The 21,041-nt window shown below is 41.9% G+C and overlaps 2 protein-coding genes and 1 long non-coding RNA gene across 8 annotated transcripts in view; 2 read left to right on the top strand and 1 right to left on the bottom strand.

The window, feature by feature from the left end:
* Positions 1-5,296, top strand: part of ZNF451 (zinc finger protein 451) — a 36,959-nt gene extending 31,663 nt beyond the window's left edge. For 5 of the 6 annotated variants that reach the window (XM_085056596.1, XM_085056595.1, XM_085056598.1 and 2 more), the window contains 2 exons: positions 2,180-2,254; positions 4,140-5,296. In XM_085056596.1, the coding sequence (XP_084912722.1) occupies positions 2,180-2,254; positions 4,140-4,207 (143 nt within the window). In that variant the 3' untranslated portion in view covers positions 4,208-5,296. The remainder of the gene's footprint in view (positions 1-2,179; positions 2,255-4,139) is intronic. The other variant, XM_085056599.1, reaches the window with a different exon arrangement.
* A 2,694-nt stretch (positions 5,297-7,990) lies between these two features.
* On the bottom strand, positions 7,991-11,578 carry LOC146440169 (uncharacterized). The gene is made up of 3 exons (XR_014851062.1): positions 11,310-11,578; positions 9,325-9,405; positions 7,991-8,305 (listed from the first exon to the last, which is right to left on the bottom strand). It is a non-coding gene; the product is annotated as an uncharacterized LOC146440169 (long non-coding RNA).
* Positions 11,579-11,654: 76 nt separating this feature from the next.
* BAG2 (BAG cochaperone 2) lies at positions 11,655-19,589 on the top strand. The gene is made up of 3 exons (XM_085056607.1): positions 11,655-11,936; positions 17,636-17,745; positions 18,739-19,589. The coding sequence occupies exons 1-3, from the start codon at positions 11,773-11,775 to the stop codon at positions 19,137-19,139; spliced, it is 675 nt and encodes a 224-aa protein (XP_084912733.1). The 5' UTR covers positions 11,655-11,772; the 3' UTR covers positions 19,140-19,589.
* Positions 19,590-21,041: the final 1,452 nt, after the last annotated feature.

The following is a 21,041-nucleotide window of genomic DNA, read 5'->3' as shown; positions in this document are numbered from 1 at the left end:
GAGCACAGCCTGGGAGAGGAACTCCATGGGAACAGACCAGTGGAAAAGGACTTGGGTGTTCTCATGGATGAAAAGCTGAACATGAGCCAACAATGTGTGGTTGCAGCCCAGAATGCCAACTGCATCCTGGGCTGCATCAAATGCCAGCAGTGCAATGCAGGGGATTCTGCCCCTCTGCTCTGCCCTCATGAGACCCCAGCAGGAGTGCTGTGTCCAGCTCTGGGGTCCTCAGCACAAGAAAGACATGGATCTGTTCGAGTGGGTCCAGAGGAGGCCACAAAGATGATCAGAGAGCTGGAGCACCTGTCCTAGAAAGAAAGGCTGAGAGGGTTGTGGTTATTCAACTTGGAGAAGACAGAGCTCTGAGGAAACCACATTGTGGTCTTCCAATATTTAAAAGGGGTTTATAAAAAGCAGGGACATTTTACATGGGCACATAGTGACAAGACAAGGGGGAATGGTTTTATACTAAAAGAAGGAAGATTAAGATAGTAGGACAGAATTACTTACTTGAAGGGTAGTGAGGCACTTGATCAGTTGTCCAGAAAAGTTGTGGATGACCTATCCCTGGAAGTGTTTTTATGTTATGTGTACTTATGCCAAGAAATAAGTTAGGGAGTAATTGCTTCAACTGTTTCACCTGTAACAGGTATAAAACTTTTTATAGCAGTCTGAGATGTATTCCAGGCTGGAAGATTAAAACAATAGTTAATAAGAGAGAAGCTATTTGTGAAAAGCCTTTCCTTTGTGTTTTTTCCTCCCTTTAATTAGTAATTGTCATGACTGCTTTTGGGGGAGGAGGGGGTGTGGATTTTTCCTTCCTTTGCTTTGTTTTCTTTGGAAAATGATGTAAAAATTAGTATTCCTTCTGTCCAGAAATAGAAGGCAGCTCCAAAAAGTGTTCACATTCAGTCTGCCCAGTGAGTGGAGAAAGACCATTTTAACTTCAGTGTGTATCTATCTATTTCTGGCATCTTTTTGGGCTTCTGATCACTATTTGACACCAGATGTTGGAATTTTTATTCCTGGGATTGGGAAAGTGAGCAAGGTTGTTGCTCAAACAGGTTTCATGTCAGAGGTTTGAAAACAAATTTTGGAAAGCGTACCTGACACTTGGAATACCTAAGTTGGGTAATTCAAAATGTCAGAAGTCACACAGTCAGTAAATTAGATGGCCAGATCAGAACATTCTTTGCTGGCTAATGTAATCAGAAGTTCATTGATTTATTAATAAATATGATGACTTTAAGGGGAGTGCTTCTGTTGGCATGACTGTAGGAGACCTTGTTGATTGCTAATACTGTAAGACCTCATTACAGAGACCATCTCCCAAAATAGCAATAGCCTGTAGCAGGAGGATGAATGCATAACGTGACTCATTGGCCTGGTTTTTAACCTGTACTTTACTAAGGCTCTGTTTCATGGGGGAAAAAGCAACCAACAAAAAACTGAACCAACCAAACCCCACACCACCTTAGGTACATGAATCCCTACTAGACACTTAAGAATAGAGCCATTCTTCTGGAGCTGGAAGCCAACCTTGTGAAGAGTGTTACTAAGAAATTGAAAAGTTGTGGGGTTTTGGCTGGGCTAGGTTGTGATGAATTAACAGATTAAACTAAGTGTATCAACTTTCTGCTTATAAGAGACTGGAACAGCAACATCTGCTGAGTTGCACTGCTCGGTTGAGTTTTAGCACTCCATTGTTCAGATGCAGTTTTTAGGCAATAAAATGCAGCTGCAGTCATGTGTAGGCAGAGACGTGCTAAGGCACTTCTTCCCATAATTAACTCCTTGATACATTTTATGGAAAGTGAGTAATTTATAGAAAGTGAGTCATTTTTTAATAACTGAATATTAGCAAAAAACCCCACAAATGCAGTAGACACAGTAGCTTCTGTACCTATTACTTCTTGTTACTGCTTTAACATAATAGAAAATGGAAGTGATCTGCCTCTAGATTATGGGGAGAAGGGGAAGAAGGTAGCTAAAAAATAACTGTCTCTTGAGTTGCTATCTTAAACTACCACTGGAATGTATTTTTATCTTGATTTTTTTTTTTTTAGATCGTAACAAGTTTACTCTTCAAATCGGTGTTACAGTAAGAGAAATGCAAGAGAGGCTGTTAACATCTTTAATAGAAGCAATGTGTAATTCATGTTTCATTTGTGTATTAAAGGTTCAGATAGTGAAGAGGATGAAGATATGAAAGCAGCAGTGAAGGGGAGCTTAGAAGAAATAAATAAACAGGAAGGTCAGTTAATTTTTACTTTTCTGTGTTCAAGAGAACTATTAATTATGGAAGATACATAAACTAAACTTACAATCAGCAAGTAACCTCTTAGGAATACTCTCTAAACTATGCTGGGCAGTCTTGAGTAGTGAAGAATGTTGTGGTGAGTTATAAACTAAAAAAAAATCCTAACCTGAAAGGTATGCCAGCAGGCTGAAAATGTGTTTCATTGGGACAGCACAGGGTACTGAGCAATTAAAGACTGAGCTTACTTTGTACCAGTTTTGTATGACTGTGTTATCTCAGAGTAGAACTACTGACTGAATAGCTGAACTTCTGAATAAATAGTTCAAGATTAGATATCATTTCTTAGTAAAACACTCTGGTCTCCTGAAAGACCTGTAGATTTATGCATAAGGTTGAATCAGCAGCACATCTGTCTGTTCACATCCTATCTTACATTATTTAAAATTGTTTTCATACTTCTGCTGTTGTGCTTACTGATGGTTTCCAATGTAGTCATGTATTTTTGGTGACAGGCCACAGTATACTTTGAAAATAATTTGTTGTTGAAAGGCTTGATTCTGCCCCTCCACCTAATGGAAATAAACTAAAAACACCTGAAAAAGGTTGTAGAAGCTCAGTGATAAAACTGATAACTCAATCTTAATTTCCCAGAATTTATCCCGTTACAAGTTTACCAACGGTTACTAAATACTGTTGTTAAATGTCCAACATTCATCTCTAACACTGAAAGTTTGGTGCATTTGGAAAATACAGCTGGCCCCGCTTCTGATGCTGCAGTGCAGAGGCATCTGGCCTTACAAAGCAAATGGTTTTCTGTCTTTAGCTGGCTGGTTTTGTTTGTTTCTGTGACCATGTAATACTTCTCTTTCAGAAACTCTCTTTTATCAGTAGTACTGGATATTAGAGGAAAGTCCAGGTGCATGAATATGGCTCTGCTGACATGAGAAGTCATTAGTTGATACGATCTCTGTTCCAAATCTCAGCCTTGCATAAAACAGCCGAACAATTATTATAGTTTTAAAATTCTGTTTTCTTTGTCATAAAAACAGACAGCTCTTTTTTTTATAGGATGTGCTTGTGTCCTCCTAAAGCAGAAGATGAATAATTCATGAATGACAGTGTGTCTGAAAGCTGCTTTAATTTTCCAGCTATACTATTGATATTAATAGTTGCTGTATACAAACCTTATCTAAGTTACAGTATTTGATCACTAACACCAAGCAAGTAGTACCCAAAACAACCTAAATGTAATGCAAAAACAGTTTTGAGTGTTATGAAAATTGTTTGAGATTTTTAAGAAGTCAGATAAGGGCAATGCCATTTTCCTCCCCACCATCAAAACTGTTACAGCCCTGATCTCGACTTTTCATACTGCTGATAAAGACTTTTTTTCCACTTGTTTGGCTTACCTAGTAAGAGTGACAACACTGGTGCCAAGTCAGAATGTAGGTATGGTCATATCTCTGGATAAGGAACTGGAATGAAAATACTGAATCCTCTCTGCTTGTTATGTGTGTGTGTGTTGTTTGTTTCAATACTTAGTTTATTTTTCTTGGTGCATACATATGGGTTCTAATCTTGCTATTACTTTGACCAGTAAATACATAGTTTCATTATGGTCTTACAGTAATCATTGGGCTGCTCCTGGTTAATACAGTGGAAGATTGTAGAGGTGTTTTCATATTCTGTAGTGTTGAAAAGATAGCATAAAACAGAAGGAAAGAAAGTATTTTCATCTGTTTCTCAGGGGGTTTTTTGCAGTCTACTGACATTGCCCACAGAAGTAGGATCATGCTTTATGTAGTAATATTAAGCTAGTTGTATTTATAGCTAGTTATCAATTAGAGTTTGAAATTATAATCTTTTTTTATTTATGCAGGGCAAGACCCAGAACTGCAAGACGCAGAACTGCAAGAAGCTATCAAAAGGAGCCTTGAGGAAATGTAAATGAAGATACTTCAGTGCACAAACACTATGTCATCGGAACTGCTCACAAAAAATGCAAGCTTGCTCATCTATTTACAAGGTTTCGGGAATACCACTTTAAAAACATGTCTGTATCTGGAATTATTAGATTTATAATCTGATGTCCTCTGTCATACTGATGGACAGCTGGAGTTCATTCATATTAATTCCAATGTATTCTGTTTTATAAAAATAAATCTTTAAGCCTTTTCATATTTGTTTCTAGTGGGTGATGACAGTCTCTCCAGTTGAGCTGTTTAAGTTGTTGCCCAATTAGTAGGCTGGTCTTACTAGGTATTTTGGGGTTCCTGGTTGTTCAGGGTTGTTCGGGTTTTTAATTGTTCTTGTATTTTTTTTTTTGTCACAAAATGTCGTTGTCTTTATTTACTTTTTCATGTGGTCTTTGCAACAGATAAAAATAGTAAACTCCAGTTATCTCAGATTTGCCTGGCTAATCTTGTTATAAAGAGAAGCTTAGATCCCAGGTTTGTTGAACATGTGGCCTATCTCTTGCCTGTGGCTGGTCTCACTTCATAGGCCATAATTTTGTCTCTGTCCTGTTTGTTGTAAATGTCAGAATCAGGACCACAGGCTGTACAGTTAGTTTACCAGCTTTATTTTTATAAATATGTTTGTTTTTTCAACAGTGGTAAAGTACTTGGATTTGGTGGCTTAAAGTTTGACAAGTTCGATGCCTCTCCCTTACCTGAGGCAGGAACAACCTTTTAAGGGAACAGAATCTAAATAAACTTCCTAGTTTCTGTTTAGAAAAGATGTGAGAAGATTTAAACTGTAATATTTCTATATACTATGGTCTTTGCTCTCTTCCGTTCATGAAGAGGTGGTGTTGGATAAATTAATGTAAATGCACTAATTATTTTTGTACTGTCCTGATTTTAAGTGAAATTATTTCTGTGTTTAAAATTCTGTCATCTCTCTCAGTTTTGTTTAAAAATACCTATGCAAACTGTCCAGCTTTACCAGCCTGTTATACTTCAGTTAATGATTGCTGTCAATCAGTAAGAAATCTTAATGTAATAAAATGCCAGCTTAATTCTTTTTTATTATTCATTCACTCTACAAGTTTGCTTCTACCTGCTGTATCCCTAATTACTTATTATGCAAGCAGATACTTTTTGTGGAGAATAAGATGCGGGGAAGGCTGGATTTTTTTCACTGTTCCAAAGAGTCAGCATAACTACAGCTGTTTGTCATAATGGTTAGAAAAGCTGGAAGACTGACACTGGTTTCTTTCCAATCATGACTCTGATATAATTGCTATCTCTGAAGCAAGTAGAATTAATGAAGAATCTGGTGAGGTATCTCAGCACTCATTAGCCATCATACTGCTTGAAGAAACTGCTCAAATGCCAGAAAATAGCTTGAACACTTACAGTGCATTTGAGTGTTACTCCCAAGTGTTACAGGGTGAACGGGACCTCTTAGTGCTTTTCTCTTGTGCCTGCTGCTGGTCTTCCTACTGCCAGTCTTGGATTAATTGTACTCCTCAGATCAGATCTAGGTGTGTAGTTCATAGTGCTGCTCGGAAAGCCCTATTCTGGGAGATTTTGAGTTGCCTTTAACTACTGACTCAATATAAATCTCTTTCAGAATTTTTACCACCAAGTGATTCTGTTAAAGAGTGGAATGAAACAGAAAACGATTTTCATCCTCAAAAGCATCTCCATCCAAGTTATAGAAGCTTTTGGGTGGTTCTTTTTCCATGTAGATCCTAAAGTTTCCAATTACTTTCACATGAAAAGATGTTTCAGCTTGAGAAAGTTCTCTGGCTCAACGGTGTTGAAAACCTGGGTAGATCATCTTCTCCAGAATTCTGTGTTTGAATTTGATTATGTGCTTTGTTTCTCATAACACTTTATTCTGTCATAAATGTAAAGTTTGCTTGTACCTGATGGGCCATGACTTAACTGGTTGCATTAAAAAAAAAAAAAGTCCTGTGTACACACATATTCTGTATACTTGAAACTCCACTTATTAAACACATTGTAATGGCCTTATCTGCTTATCAAAACAAGTAGCAAATCCCAACAATTGCTGCTTTGGCAAACAACTAAATAGAGTTCTAGTTTCTCTATTATTTTTATGATAAAAGTAGTCTTCAGAATCAGCCATGTCTTGAAATTTGACCTCATTTTCTTTGGTCTCTTTGAGGTTTTCTCTTAACTCAAATTTTTCTTTGTAAAGTTTTCTGCCACCACAGGCTTGTGGTACTTCTGTTTCCAGAAGAGCAAAGAAAATTGAATTCTTAAAATGCTGCACGTACAGGCATGTTACTTGTTACTCATCAACATCTTGCAGCTGAACACCTTCAGCTGGAAAAGGTGTCTTGTAAATGTGTTTCAGAATGTAATGGTTTTGTGTGGTGAGTCTTGTTTAACTGGCTGAAATTTTTGAGGTTTGTCCTGCATATGCTGAGAAATCTGCCTGCATTTACAGGCACAACCTGTCTGTTAAAAGGAGCTTGCCCAGTATCCTTTACATTTGTACTAGAAGTGATTTGTCCTGCCCTTTTCAAGACAATTTACTTTTGTGGTGATGTTTGAGTTCATCCTTCGTTAGTCTATAGTGATTCAGTGGTGCTTTTTTGTATTTATCTTTTGTGAGGAAAAAGTCTAATCTCCACCTATCACCAGCTGTTCATTTTAATGCTCTTAATTTCTGTATGGTGCATGCGTTAAATTTTACAAAACTGAAACCGTGACAAGTTGAGATTGCTATAAGGCTCTTAATGTTTGGTGCTTTGTGTGCCATGTTCTTATCAAACCCTTTTTGGTCATATTCAGAGATGCCAAATAAGTCAGTGCAACTGTTACTAAAGTCACTGGAGCACTGAAGTGTTATATTTGCCTGATTACTTCTGCTATTTAATAATATTTTTTTGAAAGAGAGCAATTAGCTGACTGTAAGATACTTGCTTTGTATGTATTTTTTGGGTGGTGAGTTAATTTTCTTAGCTCTTCAAGGAATACAGAGATGACCACCGCTGTTCCTGTAGTGGTCACGGAATGCAAACCTTTATGAAATCTTTACCAAATATAGTGAAGTTTATAGAGGTATGAAGTTACACCATCGTCTTAAAAGGAAAGTGTTCTATCATCTGCTTGCAGTGTCCTGGCTATGTTTACAGTTACTGCTGTAAATTGGAAGGAGGTGAGGAGGATGAATGATGAATTGTTTCAAAATTAATTCATAAAAATTGGCTGAGATTAGCACAAAGATACTTTCTGGCAATTCTTTCCAGCTAAGCAGCTTTATGAAAGTCTGCATCTGCATTTTTCTCTGGTGCTTCTAAACCCCTTCAAGTTTCCTGTAGAAATTGTTAATTCAAGTGTTTTGGTGCTGAGTAGTAACAATCTGGGTCAAATAAAATGGGCTAAGATATTCTAAAAGTGGATGTAAACAAGACAGAAAATTTATGGCAAATGGCAAGTATGCACCAAGTGTGTACTTGAATGGCAAAGCTCTGCGTGTGTGGAAATTTAATGTAAAGTTCCCTTTGTAAATATGTGCAAATTGGCTTGCACTGACTGCAGTATCCTAGTTTCTGGTATTGCTTCCCTCTGGTTTTTTGCTCAGTCAATTGGCCGAACATCTGCAGCTGTACAGAATGCACTGGCTCATTTACTTGGTGATTTTGCTCCAATGAGAATGAACTGCTGCATGCCCCAAAATGGTCATAGCAGTTCTTGGATTGCTCCTGAGACAGAGGGCTTCATTCATACTTCTGACAGGCCTGGGACCTTGGGGCTTGCCTACACAGTAAAACAACTGTGGCATGTAGAGGCAAATGCAGGGCTAGTTTTAATTAGCATTGGTAACAACAGCAGTAAAGACACAACAGCACAGGTTCAGCAAGTGTGAATTGAGGGGGCAGCCTACTGTGATAGCACATGTATTTTGATTGAAAACATACCCTGAAAAGTCAGGTTGGCCCATCTTTATCATCTTTATTGCTGTTGTTACAGTGCTGGGGAGACTGCAGGCTGGTTTTAGTTGGTTGGCCTGAGCCATGGCTGCATCCTTCAGCTGTGTCTGGGAACTGTTGTGTTTCCAGAATACCTGTGCATAAAAAAGGTTCTTAACAGAATCACAGAATAGTTTGGGTTGGAAGGGCCCTTAAAAATCATCTAGTTCAAACACACCTGCTGTGGGGAAGGACATCTCCCACTAGACCAGGTTGAACACTGCCAGGGATGGGGCATCCACAGCTTCTCTGGACAACCTGTTCCAGAGAAGTGCCTCACCACCCTCAGAGAAAAGAATTTCTTTCTAGTATCTAACCTAAATTTCCCTTCTTTCAGCTTGAAAATACTAAGGTCCTGTAGATGAAGGCAGGAAAATAATCCTGCATGGCATTTCATGGGTGTGGACTTTCTCTTTGATCCTGTTCCATGACAGCTCATGTGTAAGTGTTAGGGTATGTGACAAGGTATATATCAAGGTTGGAAATAAGACAAAGCTGGAACTAAGGTGCAATTTAGCAGTGTTACAACTTGCAGTGATTTTGGTGTAGGTAATCTCCCTGGCTCTGGGACTTCTACAGATACATCAGATGTCTGAGACCTGGGAAAGCTGCTCTTTTTGCTGCCTCAAGGGACTTTGTGGATGTGAATGACACTTCTGTTCATTTTGCAATCAGCACCCATTTTTTTACAACACTGTAGTTTTAACAAGAGACTGCTGTGATGGGAATGCAGGAACAATGGGATACACACCCTCTCACCATGTTCTTGCTGGTGCCCATAGCCAGAGCAGGGTGGTACAGTCCTTCACATGACCACAGATGTGGGGAAGATGAGAAGACAGGGATGTTAGCATGGCATCACCAGCAGTCCTGATCATACTTCACCACTGATGGCAAGGAGGAGGATGAAAGATGTGCCTTGTTTCAGATGTGGGGGCTCTTCCTTCTCCCATTACCTTGTGGCCCTGAAGTACCCGGTCCCTGCCTTTTGTGTCCCCAAAATTCCTCCAATTCAGCTGTGAATCCCTTTCCTTCCTGCAGCGATGGACTCCAGTTTTTCTAGACTAAGCAGTTATTATTTTGGAAAAGTGATGACAACTGTCCCTTTACATACCTCGGCAAAAAATAGAGCGGGTGGGGGTAATCTATTCCTCTAGAGAGCAGGAAAAGCAGTTTTCAGGGTCTTTCCAAGTTTCTGAAAGGGAAAATATCCCAGTTTTCACAGGCAGTAATTTCAAGACTTGTCCTGGAAGACTATTTTTGCTTTTAAAGTCACATTTTGTTTCCACAGTTTTTCTGTTCTTCCTTCTAGTGTAAAGTATCCTTATCCTGCTAAAGAGGGTAAGTCAAGTGCACACATTTGGACACACACAGTTGTTCTGTGCCTGTGATTCAGCTGTTGTAGCTTCTACCTGCGTGGAATTAAACCCCTGTTTACCTGTGCTGGGAAAAAGTGTTCAGAGAGCAGTTCAGCTACTTTGATTTCTGGTTTTTAAACCCAGTCTAATTGATGCTTAATAAATTGGCATGGGAAGAACAGAAGGATCCCAGGAAATAAATGGTTGCAAACTGTGTGTCATGGCTACAAATCATTTCTGTTTGGGGTGCGAAATGGTTTTTAATTATCTTCTATAGAGACTGTAGAGAGATGGATGGAACAATTGTTCATGTGAAGTTATTTCCATGAGCTCACGGGCAATGAGCCTTGCTTATCCAACCACGTTAAACAAAGAAAACTCAGGCAATTAATTTAACGAGAGTACTTGGGACATGATATCATTCTGAATGGACGAGCCTGAGAAAACAGCTATTTTGAATCACGGCAGGATAAGCATACAAAACAGTATCCCTGTGCAACAAACTCCTTCTTAGCTGGGTGCCAAAAATTGGTCTGTTAGAGCCATGGGGTATTTGCCCAAACCTCAACTTTTGGGATAAGCAAATTCCTTTTAAAATACTCACAGTAGTGGCAAGTAAAGCTTATGTGTGGCTTGAATTGCTGGTGCTTGTAAGAGAGAAGGTGCCATTTCAATAGAGTCAAGTTAAATACGTTCTTGGGACAAGTCATTAGTAGATGTAGATCCACTAGCTTGGCTACCATGAAATAGATGTATGTTCTCTTTCTGGCACAGAAAGAGAACATAAAACACTTTTCTTTCCAGTAAGCCTTTTTGTATAATCTTGGACAATAAGAGCTGGTGAAAGAACTGCTTTTCTGCAAGTAGTATGGGGCTCTTACAGGTGGCAGGAGAAAGATGCACTATCAGTAGCAATATCTAAAGTTTTGGGGGTTTTGGGTTTTTTTTTAGGAATGCTGTTCTGCTTGCAGTAAGAGCTGTTCAATTTTCTCTCCTCTCAAGCTTCTAGATTTTTAAAACGCTCCTTTATTTTTCTTCTCCTGTTTCTTGCACTTTCCGGTGTTTTCAGTTTAGTTTTAATTGGTTTAAATAAAAATAACAGTTGGGTGGTTGTAGGGTTCTTGTTTAATGAAAGAGCAAACCAATGAACCAACCATACAGACCAACTCTGGAACGCAAATCCTCATACCAACATCTCACACAAAGTTAATATAGATATTGAAAACTTTGTTCCTCCCATAGCTTCTGGTTTAACTACAGCCAGAGTTCATGCTGCTTCTGGCTGGTCGAGGTTTTGCTGCTTTTGTCACGAAGGGGAGTGGGGACAGGAGCAGGGCAGCCCGGGGTCTCTCTGTGCCCCAGAAGCTGGCAGGGAGAAGCAGAGGCACCCCATGGCTCCGTGTGTCAGGGTGTGCAGGGGCTGGGCACTAGTGTGGGGCAGGCTCGGTGACACCGCGGTGTTGGTCACAACAGGGAACACTCAGCTGCTGCTGTCATCTGCACGCGTGACCCATCTGTCCCCAGCCCGCTGGTGAGCTCAGCCAGCCTCCATCACTTAGGGGTGGTAGAGGTAGAGGCAGAGACCAGACATACATGGAGCTCCTGGAGCAGCTCCAGCAGAGTCACTAAGCTGACCAAGGGTCTGGAGAATCTCTCTTAGGAGGGATGTCTAAGGGAGCTGGGCCTGTTCAGCTTCTAGAAGGGGTGACTGAGAGAGGACCTCATCAATGTCATTACATACCTAAAGGATGTGTGTCAAGAAGATGGACCAGCCTCTTCTCGGTGGTGCTGAGCAACAGGACAAGAGGCAATGGGCAGAAACTGATGCACAGGAAGTTCCACCTGAACATGAAGAACTACTTTATTGTGGAGGTGACCCAGCACTGGAACGGATCGCCCAGAGAGGTTGTGGAGTGTCCCTCGCTCAGGGGGCAGGGAGGTTGGGCCGATGCCCCACTGTGGTCCCTCCCAGCCTCGCCCGTCCTGCGGCTCCGCTGCCCCCGGCCGAGGCGAGGCCCAGCCGCGCTGCGTGAGGCGGCGCCCGCGGGCCCGGCGCGGGGGCGGGGTGGCCGCGGGGGCCGGCGGCGGGGCGGCTCCTTCTTTGGCCATGAGCGAGGTGCCGGCATTCGGCCGCCGCCGCCGCCTGCGGGACGCGGGGAGGGAGCGGCCGCAGCGAGGTTCCGCCGGCGGCAGCGGCGGGTGGGATGGCCCAGGCCAGGATCAGCGCCAAGGCCAGCGAGGGGGCGCAGCAGCCGCAGCAGCAGCAGCAGCAGTCGGGCGGGCAGCTCCGGGGCCGCTTCTACCGCTCCACCTCCATGGCCGACCGCTCCAGCCGCCTGCTCGAGAACCTGGACCAGCTGGAGCTCAGGTTGGGCCCGGGGCCGGGCGCTGGCAGGGGGCCTGCAGCCGGGAGCCGTGTCGCCCCGAGCCGGTGGCTCCGCAGCGCGGGGTGGCGGCGGGCGCGGAGCTCTCCCCCGGCTGGGGCGGGAGGGGCGCTGAGGTTCCTGAGGGGACCGAGGGAAAAAGGGCTCTTCATGGGGAGCGAAGTTTAAAAAGGGGAGCTGCCGCTCTAAGCTGAGCTAGCATGGCCTGGAAATACACGAAGATGGGAATATGTGTATGAATGTATGAAAACAGGTTTTTCAGAGAAAGCGCGAAGGGCTGCTTCGGATTTGTTACCCTTCAGAGTGCGGGGAGCCTTTAGCAGGGGGGATGTGCTCTGCGAGCTGTGAGCCCGCTGTGCATCGTGTCTGTCGTGTGGCCCCCATCCCGCATCTGCGGGCAGGTGTTTTATAAGATGCAGGAAATCCGAGGATAAAACGTGGTGTCATTCGGGCTCTCGGAGGCTCTGGCAAGCCTTTAAGCTGCAGTGCTGAATGCTGGCGTGCGAGACTTCTTGACTTCCAAACCTCCCTTTGCACTTACTGGTTCAGCTGTGGATGTTGTTACTTGTGTTTGTGTTCACCTCCTCTCTGAGGTGTATTAAATCGTGTCACTGTAATATGAACAGCATTGCATTCTGCAGCCGAGATGTGTTTTTCCAAAGGTATTGTAAATGCTATGTGAATTTCATCCTTGCGCCAAGACATGTCCTGACTTTTTCTGCTCCTTGACGTTGCCTAAATAATGCCATTTGACTTTTTTCCCAGTTTGGTCTCATGAGAGATGATACCTTGCCTTTAATCATCTTCCCTGTCCTCTCAGCTCTGCTAAATTACAGTGTCCTTTCTGAGGTGGATGGATATGCAGGATGCCACTGATTCACCTCCTCTGGTACTGTTTCAACACACCCTTTCCTTCATTACAACTGCACATTGATCAGCGGCTTTCACAGAACCACCCAGCATGTTTCTAGGACTTTCCTGTAATTAGAAGAGCTCTGTGGGATGCAAGAGTTTTATTTCCCCTTTCTGCCTGCATTACTTTGCATTATTCAGGAGTGGACTCGATGTGCTGTTATATTAGCCTTTCACTTAGCTTGATTAAATCTCCTTGAAGTCTTTCACAGACTTCTCTGAATTTGACTAAACAAAATCACTGTCTGCAAACAAGTCTCACTGCTTACATCCAGGTCTAGGCGCATGATGAATATATAATCCGAAAATGAGCATCAGAGTATGCAAAAAAGTGTTTTAAATTTGCTGAGTGACTCTGAGACAAAGCAGACAGTTTGGTTAGCCAGCAATTAAACCCTCAATTAAACTTCCCAGTTTGCTGTCGGTCTTTCAGACAGGCCTAGTTCTAAATGTGGAAAAGTCATAAAAAAAGACTAATTTTGTGAAAGCCACTCAAGTCTTATGGTTTTTTCCATTCACAACTAATCAACATGCTTCATTTCAAATTTATGTGAATGACAGGAGGAAAATCTGCCAAACATTTTCCTTCTCCAGCTGGTTTGGTTTTGCTATAGATCCTCAAGATGTTGTTTGTAAATATAATAAGTGAAAATTTGTCAAACTGAACTACAGCCTTTAATTAAAACCCTCAGCAATCCTCAGTTCTCAAGTTGCTTAAGTTCAACTGAACTCTGAAGCAACCCTCATTCCTCTGGAAATGGCAGAATCATAGAATGGTTCGGGTTAGGAGGGACCTTAAAGATCATCTAGGTCCACCCCCCTGCCATGGGCAGGGACACCTTTCAGTGGACCAGGTGGCTCAGAACCCCATCCAACCTGGCCTTTAACACCTGCAGGGATGGAACATCCACTTTGGGCAACCTGTGCCAGTACTTCACCATCTTCATTGTGAAGAATTTCTTCCTAATCGCTAATCTAAGTCTACCCTCTTTCAGTTTTAAAGCCATTGTAAAATGTTTGAACAGCCTGCTTTTTCCTCCCTTTATTTCCACTGAGAGAGCTTATTTTCCAAAACTAATGGGGTATTTTTGTTTGCAGAGGGGCTTTCTTCTGTATGGAAAGTGAGCAGGGAGGGGGAATTAATTTGGCTGCCAGGGAGCAAGTGCCTGAGGCAGAGGTGGCAAGGGGGTCAGGTGGCACGTTTGCCCCTTGTAAGGGCTTGGACCTTCGTGTTGCCGTGACTGCCAAGATATCTTGGGAGCAGCTGGAAGTCAGACCAGAGGCTCTGTTTATGAGTCACTGTATTCTCTTGGTTGTGTTAAGTGAAAACTCAGTTTTATGTGTGGATGATACATGAGATAAGTCAGATTCTTGCCGGGTATTTTTTATCTTCATTTTTTTTACTTTTTATCTTGTTCTTTGGATCAATGATATTCCTCCACCAGTCATTTCAGTGTTCATAGGACTGTTCATGTGGGAGTGGACACTCATCTGAAGCAGCTGAGGATGCCAGGGTGAAACCCCCTGTTTTTTCTCCCTCCAATGTGCTCAGCTCCATTTCAGGAAAAAAGCTGTTCCATCCTCAGATGTTTCTTATTTCCTTTGAAAACTTACCTGAATCTCCAGCATGTGGGGTCTAACAGTGAGCTGTTTAAGTCAGTCCATAGTTTAAAGGACAGTGTTATTGCAGCTGTCCTAAGAAAGAGGGTGTCAAGTTTCTCTTCTGGAAACAAAAGCACAGGCTGGTCCACCTGTTCCTCATGGGAATGCTCTCATGTAAATGGTATGTAGCAAAGAAAGGCATTGCACAGCTAATCGCTCACAGACAGGGAAAATCAGAAGTAAGGAATGTCTTTTACAGTGTTAGGAAATGGATGGAATATTTAGTTGATGTTCAAAGCAACAAATACACTCCAGGTAAAAATATGATTGGATGTTTTCATCTGTTAGAAAAAAGAAAAACAAACCATACTGCTGCATCAAAATAATTGCTAACTGGGCATAAATACTAGTACATTGTGTTCTTTTTTCTTTGCCTTTTATCGTTCCGCTGGTTGTTTTTTTGAGACTTGGATTGTGTTTCCGCCCTTTCCCACATCAGTCCCCTCTGTTAGAGTCCCCACACACAAGGAAAGGAAGATTTACAGAAACCTGTGAAATTAAGAAACATTTTAGGAAAGAAGTTGTGAGAATCGACTGCAAGGTGTGATCCTGAAACATTATTTTCCTGAGTTTGGTGTACTGGTGTCCGGGTTTTTTTTTGTTGTTTTGGGGTTTTTTCCCCCCACTAGAGTGCTGTTCTGAAATGTCCTTGTCCCATTGCTGTGTGGCACTCTACATTGCAGTTGAAAAAATGATAAAAATAATTCTGAAGAAGCAATTATTGGAAATAAAATAGCTCTTAAGATTTGGTTGTATTAGTTTTCGTAAATTAATGTCAATCAAAGCTCTAGTTGGTAAACTATGTTTTTCTTTTCTTGCAGTATGCAACATTAATTCTGACAATTAGGCTTTTAGGTCCTACCTCGCATACCAGGCTGGCCTTTGGAAGCAGTGATATTTTAGGCACTCTCTTTAAAACTGTACCAATTCAGGATACAGCTCTGCAATGCAGCTTTTCCACATTCTTCTTAGGACCCAGCAAAGCCTGTGGAAATCACGTCTTATCTTTCTACTGAAGGCAAAACTTTAGTTTTTAAGCCAGTACCTTTATATACAGAATCTGATTTAGAAACACTATAAAAATTGAAAGTCTGCACTTCAAAATTTTAATGTATGACTTTCCAGTGACCACAATGCATTTTTTTAATTGTGAAAATACTATATTTTTTAAAAAGGCATCGGAAAGCATTATGAAAATATTGCTAGACTTCCTAAATTATAAAGTGCAGACATCTGAAGTATGAAATTACTCCACCTGCTTCATTGCTCTTACTAACCAGTCCAAAATAATAATTAAAAGTATTTGCTCTTGGCATGAATTTGCATTGCATTAACTTTTCCCACTCCTTCTCAGAATGAACATTAAAGGCAAGGCCTGAAGCCTGTGCTTTCACTGACTAAATTAGGCTAAATATTTTGTAAAACAGAACCATTTCATGAGCAGGCTGCATATGAAGAGTGACTGTATCCTCAAATGGTCCCGTTCTTCTGCTTTCTTCCACCCTCTTTTCTTTTACTTGTGTTTTTCTGAAGTTACCTGCCTTCAGCCAGCTTGTGAGGGAGGAGCAGAAGCTCTGTTCCTGTCTCAGGAGATGCACCCTCATCTGCAGAGACAGGAATGAGCCACTGCTGTGTCAGGGCAGTGCCCAGTAATGTTGAAGAGTGCAGAGCACCTAAGAGACTTAAAATTGTTTTGGTTTGTTTCCCCTTTCCTGGCCAGGTTTCCTAAACATTTCAGGATAGATGGATGAATTCTTGTGATGCAGCTAGACCTCCCGAGCTGTGCACTGCAAGCATCTGAAACCATCAGCCAGGTTCACATGATACTTCTGCTTTTCTATGGGGCCTGTGAATGCAGAGTTGATGGTTTTGGTGCAACTCTTGCAGCCAGTTCCAGCTTGGAAAGTCATCTGCAAACCCCTACCCTCAAATCTTAGAGAAAAGCTAAGGGAGTGGGATATTTCCCTCTTTTGTACCAGGTCTTCACAGTGTTGCATTAGAGTTTCCCAGTGTTCTTTTCCACACTACTCAGCTGAATGCAAAAGCCCCCTCTTTAAAACTGTGGTGGAGAATAAGACATGAATTAAGAAACTGGACTCAGATTTCTCATGCAGCATTTTCACATTCCCCTGGCAAGCTGGGTCTGTACCTTATGCTACGAGGAGGGCAGGCTGTGGGCACAGAACTACACACCTTACTGAGACCGTATAGTGACAGGGGCAGCAGCTTCTGATGGACTTTCCTCTTGTTCTCTCTGCATTATGTGTGATTTACAGCACAGTGAACAGGACTGGAGTAGGGGGTCTGGTTTCAGGAGGGACCAAGTTTTGTGCTTCCTTGCAAGCCCAGAAATAGAAGCTGCTCCCACAGAAGGTTCCTCCCTGTGTGAATCACAGTGAGCATCGTTCCATGGAAAGCACCGGTGATGGTGGGGGCAGGCAATCCAGCATCTCCTCCCAGTGACCAAGGCACACCACTTGTGTCAGGGAAACCCTTATCACGTTAATAAAACCGTGTGAACTTTGTCCCACTCACAGAGCTTCTCCTTTGTGAAAGGGGCTGTTCGGTGTGTTTCAGTTTTCTGGAGTGTTTGTTGCTTTGCAGGTGGATTATATGGGTTCTGCTGGTCTGGGGGTGGCAGAGGGAGTCAGGGCCCCTTGCTGCCTCCATCCCTGCGGCTGCCACCTTCACTACCAAGTTCTCTGATGGGGACTTGGTCCTTTTCTCTCCTAGTTAAGCAGCTGATAAGTGCCAGTTGGCTACAGGACTTCTGCTGTAGGACTGCAGTACCGTCAAGCTCTGCATATCCCGATTAACCATGGAGTAGGATAGAACAGTACTGTCAGTAAAGTAAAAGATTTAAGTCTGATTAATTACTGTTGTTTTCGTTTACCCCTCCATTTGTTTGTTTTCCAAAGCTATATTGAGTCTTGATAAGTGAAGTTAAGGTAGAGGAGAAGGTCATGAAATCAGAGAGTCTGTTTCATGGATGACTAAGAGCTGACTGTACTTACTTTAAGCAGAAGTTTAAAAAAACAGTTCTTGGCAGCTGTATAGGTGAGCAGTGATTTCATTATTTAAACATTTTGTTTGGTTCAACCATGTACAGGGTAGAGGCTTTCCGTGATGCAGCATCTGCTATGGAACAAGAGAAAGAAATTCTGCTCGAAATGATCCACAATATACAGAACAGCCAGGATATGAGGCACATCAGTGAAGGTGAGAAGCTGCTTTGCCATACCCTCCAACTGACCCAAAGTCAAATCAGCTCATCTCTTAGGGAGCAGCTCTGTGAGATTCTTTGCTGCTGGTAAAGGTGCAGCATTGGAGCCAGCTGAGGTTGTTGACGTGCCACCCATTATCCTGAGATCTCCTCTTCCTGACTGTAAATTCGTGCTGTTAAGGTGGATGGACTACCATGAATGTTACTAATATGTATGTGAAAGCCCATACTCAGTTGACAGTTATATTATCAAAATCAAGGTTAATATAGCTCTGATGAAGGAGTGACATTGATGATGATGATGATTTAATACAGTTGAAAAGACAGTATTTTAATGATTTTGACTACTGGAAGGGCACGAGTGTTATAAAGTGTACAGCCTGCAAGAACCTGATGATTAAGATCGCTGTAGTTGTGTGATTCATGGCTTTAAATACATTCCCTAAACCTGATTATTACGTGCTTTAAATTGCTGGTTTATTGGCTCTTCAAGAGCCTGCATATCAAGTATGTTGTGTCCATATTTTTGAAAAGCAGCCACGCTTTCAGAAAACAGAAAACCTGTTTTTCATGGCCTCTTATTATATCTAGTTTTCTCTTTGTGGCCTTATGGGTTACTGTCTAAATCTTTCCTTCAGAACAGCACAGAAGTCTTTAATAAGCCAGTTCTGTTACTGAATGTCTCCTGATTATATTACATGTTTTGTTTTAAAGTGACACAGCAAGCATTGTATCAGCAATGGAAAAAACATTGCTTACATTTTTAATGGAGTTTAATGCCTCATATCAAATCAGACACTGGCATCTATGAAATATGACTTGGGTAAATGCAAAAAGCTCATTTTTGGCTTATGGAAATATTGTTGATTGTCACTTTAAAAAAAAAGTTGTTTATTGCTAAGTTATAGCAGTTTGAGTGTCTTGATGATGCCATTTGCACAGGAAAGTATTTACCTGTAACCAAGGATATTTTCTTTTTTTCGATTGAGGTGAGAGAGAAGAACTTAATTTGACTGCTAATCGCCTGATGGGCCGAACCCTCACTGTGGAGGTTTCTGTAGAAACCATCCGCAATGCCCAGCAGCAGGAATCCCTCCTGCACGCCACCAAGATGATTGATGAGATCGTCAATAAACTCCTCGATGATTTGGAAGACGCCAAAATGCGCCTAATGTCACTGTACGGTGCGTGCACGTCTGACGTGCCAGCAGGACCCATCGATCAGAAATTTCAGTCTGTGGTCATCGGCTGTGCTATTGAGGATCAGAAGAAAATCAAAAGGCGCCTAGAGACTCTGCTCAGAAACTTGGAAAATTCTGAAAAGTCCATCACATTGTTGGAGCATCAGAAATCATCTGTTCGGCAGTCTTGCAACAGCAAACAGGATTAACGTATCCTCCTGGCTACTTCTAGCAAACCACAGGATGAGCAAGTGCCCATAAAAAGCACACAGAAGCCAAGAAAAAGATTTTCTGTATGAGCACACACGTAAATACACATCCACTCGCACCAAAGTATCTTTGATTGCAAGATGCAAGCATTTAATGGGTTTTGGCATTTTCTTTTGGCAATAAGGAATGCTATCAGTTCTTTTGTAGAGTTGATACTGCTCTATTGCAAATTGTAATTGTGCTTCTGCTGAACTGACAGAAACTGAAAATCTAGCCTTTCCTTCATTCTCCTGGGTTTTTTTAAACTAAAGTTGTTTTGTCCTATCATGAGATTTCAGCTTTTCTCTGCTGTATACGTAGTGTGTGAACCAGACTTTTGGGGACAAAACACAAATCATGGCAATAAATCAAAACCATTAATAAACTGTTTATGGTATTTTCATAAACAACACAGTGTCCTACTCATTACCATTTATAATTTTGCACTTTTTGAATATTTTGAATGAACTGATCACAATACTTTTCAAGAGACAGATAGCTACCTCCAATTTGTAACTGAGGAAGTGAAAAGCAACGCATGTATCCAGAAATCACAATCCAGGTTAGAAATGAGCCAACTCTTGCAATGCCCCTTCTGTGCCTGGTGAACCATCCTGCTCCCACCAGCTCACTGTAGCTTTGAGGTTGCTGTGTGTTTCTTTTAAAAGGTAACAGAAAGCGGAATTGTATCTTATCAGCCACTACTCCAGTTTTGCATCATCTATGAAGCCACAGAGCAAAACATTTGACTTCTCACCTAGCAAATACCATATTTGTGTCTTGTAGGGTAGTACTTTGTACATTCAGCATTACTCACCTCTTTGTGTGAGTGGCTTTTGGTGTTTTATCTTCCACCCTCTCACTCACAGTAACTACTGCACATCATTACCAACCTCTGTGGCTGTGGGTCATAAGTTGTAGATTCTAGGGTGTACCTGGAATTTTGCAACCCCCTGCAGCCTGGCCAGTCTTGCAGTATTTCAGCCAAGGGTGGTAGTGCCCCCGAGGATAGCAGGGGGCTCTGGGGCTCAGCCATCAGCCTTTGGAACTTGGCTCAGGTTAAAGCTCAGCTGAAAGGAGCTGGAAGGGTCTGAGTGATACCACCAACTACAGCTGCCTTGGCAGCAATGCCTGGGGTGTTCCAGCTGGAGCATCACACCTGGATGCTCTGAGGGCAGCAGCCCATGATGAGAGTGCTGCACATCAGGCTCCTGCACAACCAACACTCAGGAGCCCCATAGTTTTAAATGCCTTGGGCTCAAGTGTTCCACAGCGAAACTCAGAGCTGCGCTTCTTGGAAACCTCAGCTGCTCTGAGGCCACTAACACTGCATTTTATTTGCAGAAATGGTACTTCAGGTCAGTGCTTCAAAAGCAGTCAAAGTTTCAGCTCTGAGATTGTGAAAAGCTTCTAAGAGCTGGTGACATTAATTCTACAATTCCGCTGTAAAAAATCTTTCACTATTCAACAGTATTAAAACCCTTTACAATAATACATGGCCTGGGTTGTTTTCAGAAATCATGCTGTGCAACGCTTAAATTGAACACCACTTCCTGTTGCTCAGAATATTCCTTCAATATTTGGGTTTTTAAGACCATTATAACGTTATTCAGGCAAAAAGTTTATGGTTTTTTGATTTCTTTCTTAGATCTTCATTGTATTGATACCTAATGGAGATGTTATTTTTTATAGCACTTGTGCTATCATAGAATAGGTGATTTAGAAGGGACCTATAAAGGTCATCTAGTCCAATGCCTCAGTAATGAGCTTAAAACACTGTCAATTAATCCTTATCGGGGTGTTAAGCAAGCAAATTGGTTTTGTGTCCAAAACTGCATGCAAAAGGAAGCAGGAGTATGTTA

This window comes from Lichenostomus cassidix, chromosome 3 (genome assembly GCF_008360975.1).
Source record: "Lichenostomus cassidix isolate B80296 chromosome 3, HeHo_3.0, whole genome shotgun sequence".
Taxonomy (NCBI): domain Eukaryota; kingdom Metazoa; phylum Chordata; class Aves; order Passeriformes; family Meliphagidae; genus Lichenostomus; species Lichenostomus cassidix.
The sequence above is the reverse complement of the archived record's forward strand: the minus strand, read 5'-3'. Positions and strand labels throughout refer to the sequence as shown.

Bases quoted from the DNA above. Each gene is read 5' to 3' on its own strand.
- BAG2 (XM_085056607.1), top strand. From the start codon at position 11,773: ATGGCCCAGGCCAGGATCAGCGCCAAGGCCAGCGAGGGGGCGCAGCAG. The intron at 11,937-17,635 runs GTTGGGCCCGGG...AACCATGTACAG, and splicing joins CTGGACCAGCTGGAGCTCAG to GGTAGAGGCTTTCCGTGATG. The intron at 17,746-18,738 runs GTGAGAAGCTGC...TTTTCGATTGAG, and splicing joins TATGAGGCACATCAGTGAAG to GTGAGAGAGAAGAACTTAAT.